This window comes from Thermobia domestica, unplaced genomic scaffold (genome assembly GCF_964235325.1).
Source record: "Thermobia domestica unplaced genomic scaffold, izTheDome1.hap1.1 HAP1_SCAFFOLD_216, whole genome shotgun sequence".
Taxonomy (NCBI): domain Eukaryota; kingdom Metazoa; phylum Arthropoda; class Insecta; order Zygentoma; family Lepismatidae; genus Thermobia; species Thermobia domestica.
The window spans coordinates 17,660-28,754 of record NW_027655939.1 but is presented as its reverse complement, the minus strand read 5'-3'; the positions used below and the strand labels follow the sequence as shown (position 1 = coordinate 28,754).

Here is an 11,095-nt window from a genome sequence, read left to right as displayed (position 1 = left end):
TCTGTAGGCTGTGCCTTTGTCACTGAGGAGGGCAGCTCAGAATTCCATTTACATCGCCTGTGTTTCGTGTTTACGGCTGAATTAATTGCACTTAAGCTTGCCTTGGACCATGCTCTCTTGCTTTCTTTACGTCGTGTGCTTGTTTGCACCGATTCTCAGAGCGTGTTTCTGAGTCCACAGAATGTCTTCAGTATGCACTTTCTCACTCCGGACATTCTTGTGAGATGCCATCAGTTGCAGCAACAGGATTGTGTCGTCGTTGTCTGCTGGGTGCCGGGTCATGTTGACATCCGGGGAAACAAACGTACTGACGCAGGTGCCAAGAATGCCGCCTTAGCTGGGGTTGCAATGAAGCATAGGCTTCCTTGCTCCGACGTTCAGAATCATTTCCATTCTTTGATGCACTCTCACTGGCCAGCGGATTGGGACCAGGCCCTTGAGAATAAAGTACATGCAGTTAAGCCGGTACTTGGAGAGTGGCGTACGTCTTTTTATTCCTGTCGTCGAGATGAAGTGCTCCTGGCGCGTCTGCGTATCGGACACTCTCATTTCACACATAGCTATTTATTATGTCACGTGAACCGTCCGTGTTGTGGAAAGTGTATTGTCCCACTGAGTATTCAACACATTCTTGTTGAATGCCCTGAATACTCAGAGAATGATTTGGACTGCCTTGTTTACTTGCCCGTGCCTTGGGGGATAATAGTGATATTGTTACCCGCGCACTTAAGTTTGTATCTGCCATTGGGGTTGCTCACCTTCTCTGAGCAGTTTTAGAATGAATGAATGAATGAATAGGGGGAGTAATGGGGACGTCAGCAACGAGGCTATATGTCCCCGTCTCGATTAACAGCGTTGCTCAGGACTGCATCTTAAAAAGAAAACAAACTAAAATGAATACTGTGCAAACAACGAAAGCGTGGCTAAATGAAAGGCAAACGGAACCACGGGGAAATTGAAGATAAAAGAATAAATAAGTTAAAATATATAACGATAACAATATACTGAAAAAAAGATAAAAGATGAGAGATAATATTAAAAATTTAGCAGCGATAAAACAAGCACAACAGACTAAAACAGCTCAGAGAACGTGAGCAACTCCATAATCAGAAACAAACTTAACTACCCGGCTAACAACGTCATGATCATCCCCCAAAGCACGGGTAAGGAGACAAGGCAGTCCGTAACGTTCTCTGAGATCTGAATATTCAGGACAGTCAACAAGAATGTGCTGAATACTCAGGGGGACTATACATTCCTCACAATAAGGACGGTCTAAACCACGCAATAAATAACTATGCGTCAGATGAGAGTGGCTGATACGCAGACGCGCCAGGAGCACCTCATCCCGACGACAAGAGGAAGAAGATGTATGACACGTTCCAAGAATCGGCTTAACTGCGTGAAGTTTATTCCCAATCGCCTGGTCCCAATCAGCTTGCCAGTGAGAGCGCATCAAGCTGGAAAAATGACGACAAAGATCCGAGCAGGGAATGGTATGCTCCAGTGCAACTTCGGCCAAGGCGGCGTGCTTAGCAGCTGTGTCAGCAAGTTCGTTTCCCCGGATGCCGACATGACTCGGCACCCAGCAGACAACGACGACACAACCCTGTTGCTGCAAGTGATGGCATCTCACGAGAATGTCCTGCACTAGACAGTTCATACTGAAGACATTCTGTAGACTCTGAACCACGCTCCGAGAATCGGTACAAACAAGCACACGACGTAATGAAAGTGTCAGAGCATGGTCCAAGGCAAGCTTAAGTGCAGTTAATTCAGCAGTGAACACGGAACACAGGCGATGCAAATGAAATTCTGAGCTGCCCTCGTCGGTGACAAAGGCACAGCCTACAGAATCCCCATCCTTAGAACCGTCCGCAAAGAACACATTAAAACAAGAACACATTAAGAACACAGTGCGGCAAACTCTTGCTGATACACCTGGGGACTAGTCTGCTGTTTCGAATGTATAGACAGACGTAAATCATGGCGAGGTAGACGAAGTAGCCAGGGTGGAATGGCACAAAAGTGAACCGACGAAAGAGAGGGCCAAAGGAAATCGTCGCCAAGGAAGGTCTCACACGCACGGATGTACCATGGACGTGTAGAGCGAGGAAGTGCAGCATAGCGCTCGTATATCCGACCACCGCGGAGACATGGTCTACACGGGTGGTCTGGAATACAACGCACATGCGCAGAGTAATTAAGAAGTAGTTTACTGCGACGATACGCTAGCGAAGGTTCATTGGCTTCAGCATACAGGCTGGCGACGGGACTTGTTCGGTAGGCGCCAGTAGCAATACGAATACCCAGGTGATGCACTCTGTCAAGTTGTCGTAACAGACAAGCACGAGCAGAACCATAGACAATACAGCCATAGTCTAACTTGGACCGAATGAGACTACGGTACAAACGAAGTAGAACAGTACGATCAGCACCCCACGTGCGGTGGGAAAGGACACGAAGGAGATTCAGAGCTCGAAGACAAGAATATTTAAGATTCCGTATATGTGGTGCCCACGACAAGCGACGGTCAAACACCAGACCCAAGAATCGGACCGTATCAACGAAGGACAAACGGGTGCCATCGAGGTACAAGTCCGGGTCAATAACGCACGTACGCTGCCGGCAGAAGTGAACACATTGGGATTTCTCGGTGGAAAAGCGAAATCCAGTCTCATTCGACCAGCGAACGAGACGATTGAGAGTCAGTTGAAGCTGTCGAGTAATGCCGCGAAGGTGGCGGGAGCGACAGAAAATGACAAGATCGTCAACATAAAGCAGACCAGACACAGGAGCCTGGATCTGCGAAAGAACGCTGTTGACTGTGACAGCAAACAACGTGTCACTAAGAACACTGCCTTGTGGAACACCATTTTCTTGTACAAAGCGCTCTGAGAGAGTAGAGCCCACACGCACTCTAAAGTGTCGTTCGTGAAGAAAATTTGAAATAAAGTGGGCGATATGCCCACGAAGACCCCAGTCATATAATTGTTTTAGAAGTCCGTAACGCCATGTGGTGTCATACGCCTTCTCTAGGTCGAAAAATATAGCTACAAGATGTTCGCCGTTGAGAAAGGCGTCTTGAATTTCACCCTCAAGATAGGCGAGATTGTCTGTAGTGGAGCGGAAACGACGAAATCCACTTTGAAATTTGCTCAAAAGTGTGTGCTATCTCCGAATGGTGAGTAACTAAGACACCATTCACAGACAAAGCAGGAACATCAACAGTAGGAGTATTGCCATTAAGAGAGCGGACCCGACGCCACACAGTGGACATTGCTGTGCGACTATTCATGGACGAAACGTAATTCATCCAGCTTTGGCGCTTCGAAAGCTTGATAAGACGTCTAGCTCGAGCACGTAGAATGCGGAAACGCTGCAGATTGTCTCAGTTGGATGACGATTGAAAGTGGCAAGAGCGTGTCGACGAGCCAGGATAGCCTCACGGATTTCCGCAGACCACCATGGAACACGCCGGCGGGAAACATCGCCACCGCATTCTGGAATGGAAGCATGAGCAGCATGAAGAACAGTCTGCTCAAAAGTCTCTGCCAAAACAGCTACAGGGAGATCATCACGACAATGAAACTCACTGAGCTCACGGAATTTACGCCAGTCAGCACGCTTCAAATTGAAGCGGCGGAGAGGAAAAGGAGGAGTAACAGGGAGACCTTCGACAAACAACGGGAAGTGATCACTGCCACAAAGGTCGGGATGCACTCGCCATGTCAATGAGGTCAAGAGACCAGCATTGCACATGGAGAGGTCGATACAAGAATATGTGCCATGGGCAGTGGAAAAATGAGTAGGACTGCCATCATTAAGGATAAGCAAACCACTCTCCTCAAGAAATGCCTGAGCAGTTTTAGAGGGTTGCATTTTTTATTGCTGCTAAATTTTTATCTTTTCTCCCGTTTTTAGTGTTGTTTTTCTATATATTGTTCTTGTTATCTCTTTTGACTTATTTATTATTTTATCTTGGGCCGCGGTGGCTCAGTGGTAGAGCGTTCACCTCTGGTGCTTGGGGTCCCGGGTTCGATCCCAGCCCCCGCCAAGTAAACTTTGTGGTGGACAAACACCGTGTGCGTGGGTTTTCTCTGGGTTCTCCCGTTTCCTCCCACATTTCATTCCACCATTTCATTCATCACTCATCATCACCGTCTCCTTTAGCCTAACCGGCATAACCGTGGGACGTAAAACTCAAAGATTTCATTTTATTATTTTTATCTTCTGTAGCTTTTGCTTTATTCCCTATTCTGTAGCAGCACTTTCGTCTCTGTGAACACTCTTGGTTTTAGTCTTTTCCATTTTTAATCGTGCAGTTCTGAGCAACCCAATCAATCGTGACGGGGATATATAGCCAGTGTTTCTTTCAGAAAAAATGTTCCGGGGGGGGGGCACACGTAGTATACAGAGGGGCATATATTATTTTCATGCGGTCTCGGTATAACTTAGCAGCTTCTTTTTTAAATTTATGTAAAAATGTCAATATTGTTATTTCTTGTCCACGAAAATACTGAACTGTATGATCCCAATCATCACCATAAAGTTAAAATATTTATTCATGGCCTGTAAAAGTTTTCTTTTTTCTGTTCAAAAAATCTAATTGGCAAATACAATAGAAATGTATTAATAATATTAAATACAGTAGACATTTATAAAAGTTTTACATTAGAATTTCGTCCGTATGACAAAAATTCACTTCGTAGTTTGTTTTTAATCATTAAAGAAGACGTATTCTTCTCATCTTTGCTTTGGCGTATGAATTGATTACCTCATTGATAAAATTCGAATTTGGCACTTCTTCACTGTCAATGCTGATCAACATACAGTGCTTCAAGTTTTCTTCTGCTATACGAGATCGCAATTTTTTTAATATCCTGTTCATTGTGCTGAAAGACCTTTCAACACTGGCTGTTGATATAGGTACACACATGACCGATTCACATACTTTATGTAGATTTTCATAACCAATTTTCACTTCAAGTACTTTTGGAAGAACGGGTGTATATCCAAACAAGCATTTTCCGTGCTCTTCATCAGTGACCGAATGAAAAATTGAAATGACTTTATATCTGCCCATAACGGTTCCATATCAACATCGACGAAATAGTTGCACAGTTTCTTTACATCATCTACACACTTGCTACTTAAAAACATGCCTGTTTTCGAAGTAAAATGCACTTTCCATTAGGCCAAGGGCGCGGTCGTTGAATCTATTTGATATCTCTTCGACAACCTGCAACACCTAACCCTTCAGCTCCTTAAGCGTTTTCTCAGGATCTTCGTCTTCCACAAAAGTCTTCGAAAATTCTTCAGGCTTTTCCATGACCTCCAAAATCATAGTCCTCAAATCGCTATTGGTGCTACAACATTCATCCGCTATCTTCGTAAGATTTTCTTTAGTGGCATCGATCATAGACATCAGAGATGAAAATGACAAGGTTGCATTTTGAAGCTGCTTACTCAAGTGAGACAACGCACTTAGTAATGCATCCAAAACACAAAGTGTGATAACAAAACTTTTGTTGGTTATTTCGCCTAAAATTCCTCCCGCAAGTGACGCAAAATCAACCCCTTCTTTTTGAATATGCTCCAGAGCCAACAAAATTCCCGAGAAGCACCTTTTCACTGCATTCACAATTCTATAGTGACTTAGCCACCGTACTTCAATGCATTCAGGTGCTTTTAATATAGGATCGTTTATGATTGCCTGAATTTCATGCAGAATGTTTTCCCGCTTAGATGATCTACTAAACAGATTGTATATATCTTTCAATGTATGGAAAAATCTTTTAACTTTGGGATTCTTGTTTCTGCACGTAGCAGCAGCAAGTGACAGCACATGAGCTCTGCAGTGAATATACGGTATATCTCTGCCAGCTTTTGTTGACAGAATCCTGCAAACACCAGAACTGTTGCCAGAAAAGTTAGACACACCATCGAAACTAAACGCTATGAGATTTTCGTATTTCAAATTGTGATTTTTCATTTCAGTGTCTATAGCATTAGCAATGGTATCGGCTTTGCAATCAGGTATGGTCACCAGCGCCAAAGATATTTCAACCGGAGCACTGTCCTCTACATATCGCAAGCACATGCTAAGGGCATTTTATTATTTATTGATGTACTTTCATCAGCCATTATCGAAAACTTTTTATCTCTGATTTTTTGAGTCACTTTAGAAGGTAGGACTTCACCAACACAACTCAACAATTCGGAAGCAGTGTTCTTACTGCAGTAGTTAGAGCGTTCACTTTGTTCATTTTTCCACGTTTCTAGTTCTGGACTACACTGTACAAACAAATTATTCACTAGTGCCTCATATTTTGTTGTATGTGGCACTTCTTTAACCAAGAAGTACAATCCACGAACAAGCATTCCCAGCGATTGGCGGTTTCGATCTTTTTCGGCTTCACTTTGACGAAGAACTTGAGAGTACACAGGGTTATTTTTTTTACTTGCATTCGCAGCCTGTCCATCTCAAGGCTTGCAATGTGCATTTTGAATGATTATGCTTTTCCAGTTTTCCGTCTTTTCCTAATGCATTTTTATATGTTGTGAATGGATGAATCACAAAAACACCTCCCGTTTTCTGCTGCACATTAGGGTCATTCTTCATATATCGCTCACAATATTTACAAAAGGCACCTCCACGTACTTTGTCCTAGTACAGCTACTCATACTGTTGTTCCCATTGTTTATTATACTAACGCTTCTTGTCAACAGAACAAAGGTTTTGCTCATTTATATTTGCCCTATCATCTGCACACTTTGAAATACATTTCGACTGCTCAACATCAATACCTACATCCTTCTTCTGTTCTAGTCCGTTTGCATTTCCCTTACACTTACTTTTATCTGGCGTATTATCACTTAGACTTGTACAGTCAGTCGACAAGGAATTCAATGGGCCAGGGTCCACAGATGCTTCAAGCTTAATGTCCAACTTTTTTCCTTTATAACAAAATTCAAGATGGATGTTTGACTTTCGTTTTTCCTTTTCTTGTTAGAAGACATACTGAACAAATCAGTCACCTGTAAACAAGACGCACTAATTGAAAGCACAAAACTATAATCGCCAATATTAACCTAAACAGAATAACTTACATGTGTTATTCGTTTCAGATATACGTGCAACACGACGTTCAATTGTTACTCTTCCGTTCAAGGTTGGCATTTACAGACACAAGATACCACCTAATCGCTAAATATAAAAAAGAAAACAAACTATCGGCACGAGCTTTAGAACACCTTGGTAAAGTAGCAAGATAAAAACCGTTTGTTTATCTGTTGATTGTCTTCTGAAAATATTTATTTCCCACTGCTGTTACTATCCTATTTATTATATTATAGATGTATTACTTTGGTCTCTCCGGGGGGCAGTGCCCCCCCAAAAAAACGTGTCTGGAAGAAACACTGCATATAGCCTCGTTGCTGACGTCCCCATTAACCCTCTACTCACTCACTCACTTTATGCACTCGTTGCTGAAGGACTATGAGTTACAATGACCTATTGCTTTCTTGTTCACTGCCTATGGATGATACGTGTAAACTAATTTCCCGCGAATTGTTCAGAGTCCCCCCGCCGCACTCTACGAGTAATTTCGTATGTTTTTTTTGTTTTGGAGTTAACTCAGACTTCCTTGTTCAATCAATAGTAGCAAAAACTGATTTTCGTTTACTAGCGGGCATGGACGAAACATTATTTCCTTCATGCTAAGGAAATAATACTTGACGTTCCTCACAATGCTGATCCGAAGTCGAAGGAAAAGGTTGAAAAATGACATTTCAAGAAGTGGTAGGATCTGAAGGAAAAAGTTCAACGGACCATTTACGTCGTTGCTTGGGTGGGGTAACATCAGAACTAGACTGGAGTAAGGAAGGAACACAGTAGTTGTGATCAAGGAAAACAAAAGAAAAGTCTGCTTCTGATGAACAACTTGACTGCTCTTCTGTTATCTCACTTGATGGAAGGCGAACGCAGAGCTGGTTGGTTTTGTAACATAATCACTTCAGCATACTGTATCTATCATCGGTAGAGCAGCATTAACGAGAAAGATCATACTTGGAGACTTAAACTGTCTGTCATCGAAGTGATTTCCACACATGTATACGTTTTCCGCAACTTTTCCAATGCATCAAGAATTCTCTGCTGCTTCTGTCCATTTCTCACACCTGTCAAAATAAAGATACATCAAAATGTGGTAAGAGCTTAAAACGCTTTGACATACATATTTATATTACTTCGTAGGATTCTATGAAAAGATAATCTTATTACAAATAAGTTTCTTATTTCTGATATTACAATCTCGAAATATAAACCAAATCAAAATTATTATTTTCATTTCAACTTATCATACGAAATGTACTCTGCGTAACTCTTCCACATTTTAAGATTATTAATATACTTTTGACTCCGTTTGTTGATCTGAGTAGTGAAAGCAAATATTTAATTTCCATTTAATTGGTATCTACAAGGTGCATCTCGTAAATACCCATATAATCCAAACACGGCAGTTACAGACTTTGTAAACTATTCTAAAGGGAGCAGAGGTTCTTCGTGACTAAGCTGTTAGCGTAACCACCTTTGGCGTGGGAGACCCGGGTTCAATTCCCGGCGGGAGCTCATGTGGTTCGGATTCCATGTTAATCAGTAGGTCCCGTCTCATATAGATTCGCTGCTGAAAGAGACGCTAAACTAAAATAATCAATTAATCTAAAGGGAGCACACACTTGGTGGAAGCATCAAATTTGCAGCTATTCTTTAGTCATGCTATCAAGGTATCGCACTGGCTGGCAAGCTCACAACATACAGCAGTCAAAAATGTAGACTTAACTTAGCTTCAAGTAAGTTTCACATTTTTGGTGCAATAAACGAAACCATACTACATAAAATATTTCTTCTACTACTAGGAATAACTGGTACATAACTGCCCGTTCATCCCAATATTAGGCGTATATAATCACTTTTCGTCGGCATAGATAATAGATCTGGAATTATAATCAAGTTCTCCAAAGTTTCAGGACGAGTCAACAAAAACAGAACTCCCGGAATATAAAAACTTATAGGCCGATAGTAAATGAGTGTTGCCATAGTAGAGGACTTCATGTATTTGTTTCATCCAGTAGTTTACATGTAACTTTCAGCTATTTATTTGTACGCTCAATTTTAATGCAAAGTTGAACCTCATAGGGTAGATAGAGAAATTATATAAAAATATTGAAAACTGGATGTAAAATCCGCAAGAAAAGCAAGAAACTGAAGAAACTGCATTTTTCTTTTTAAATTAGTTTAGATAGTGAAATATATTTGTAGAATCCAAACGAAAATTTGTTAACTTTCGTGACAAGTAGTACATCATAAATACGAATATACAGTTAAACATATTTATGTTCCACAATTGGAAATTAAAAAAATGCAGTAGTAGTAAAAAAAATTATCGCATATCGACCCTTAACTTTGATGAAGTAACATTCACTTTGACTATACATATAATTACAAAAATTAAAATAAATATTACATAGATATCGCATCAGTAACTTGTCACTTATAACTATTAGTAAACTTAGGCACGTTAACCGGAGAGTAAGCAATATAAACTATTTGTTCAGAGTTATTTTTTACAGTGTAACAGGTGTCCAAGAGAATAATATCAAAATCTATTAATATAAATGCTACATGAGAAATGTACTTGTAAGCAGGATTGCATTTGTAATGATTTTTTTCCGTAGTCAAACTTAATAATTGTGTTCCATTTGCCAATGTTTGCCGTATAAGTTACAGGGTGGCAAATAAGTCAGTTCATACAGTCAATAACTTTCAAAAAGTGACTTATGGTACACCTTGTACAGACAGCATATCATAAAATGTTTGTGTCGTCTATTCAAACTTGGATGTGAGTCTATTTATTCAAAAACGGCAAGGGAAATGTGCTGATGTTACAGGAACACATTTTGATCAAAGAAAACTAAAAAATTTGGTTATGACTTGGTCCTTGACAACGAATCGTGAATACACCATGGTGTCGCGAAAACTGTCAGCGATAGTAATTCATATTAAAACTTACGAGTACATGCAAAACTGGGAAATCGGTTACTTAAATAAGTACAATCCTTTGATGTAACATCTAAATATGTACCAATAGGCAGAGTATTTGTTTAAAGAATGCTATCCGGAAAGACAAGGATAGCAGGATTGTCTTTCTTCTGCTTTCCAAAAGAAGCCTACAAGAGTCAGAAACAAACACGTGTTTATAGTCGCAAATATCACAACATAATAGTCGTTAATAGTCGTTTAAGTTTGAAACAATCATTATTACATTAATGCTCTTGCGTCCTCAACACGTTGCCAATTAACTACAAATGAGAATACCTCAAGTAATGCAGTGTGAAAAACTAATGATAATGAACAAAAATAAGTTATTGCGACGCCCTAAATCAATCTTCATTAGGAATAATATTGTTTTGCTCAGTTGTGAGTAAATTATGAAGGAAGCCAAAGGCGAATTTTCGAATTACTTTTCTGTACATCCTTCTCAATTACTGACGCGTTTTATTACATCATAGTGCATACCTGTTGAATTATCTAAATATAGTGCGTATTTATTTTATTTAGAATAAAAGTGAGTGCATTTTAAATTTCTGCCAGACACTTTTCCCCTTACTTTAAATGAGTGAATAGACATATTTGTCTGTAAAAGGGACGCTGTTGCAATAATTTCAGTTCCACTATTTTGGACATCATTATCATCGTCAGTAAGGTTTTCCAAATTTTCTTTTACTCTTGGATTAATCATATAATTGCACAAGAGTGATCGGAATTTATGGTAATCATTTTGTTCTTCCGTTAGACTTATCAGATAGTCCTAAAAAAAAAAAAAAGAGTTACTATCCCCAATAATTTTCTTTACTCATCTGGTTTACAATCTCTGTTTCCACTTCCTAATATAGATTTCCTTATTTACCGTAAATTAACCCCTTCAGACCTGAATTACTATGTGCTGCAAAAAAAAAATATTTTCAATACAATTTTATTATTATACTATACAGTTTGTTCAGAACTGAGCGTTCTTCTCAATAAAAACTAACA

The 11,095-nt window shown here is 40.1% G+C and overlaps 1 protein-coding gene across 1 annotated transcript; it reads right to left on the bottom strand.

Annotated features, from left to right (window-relative positions):
- Nucleotides 1-5,251: 5,251 nt before the first annotated feature.
- Nucleotides 5,252-6,103, bottom strand: LOC145676563 (zinc finger MYM-type protein 1-like). The gene has a single exon (XM_081747397.1). It carries the CDS (start codon nt 6,101-6,103, stop codon nt 5,252-5,254), a length of 852 nt encoding a protein of 283 aa, XP_081603523.1.
- Between the last annotated feature and the right edge of the window lie 4,992 nt (nt 6,104-11,095).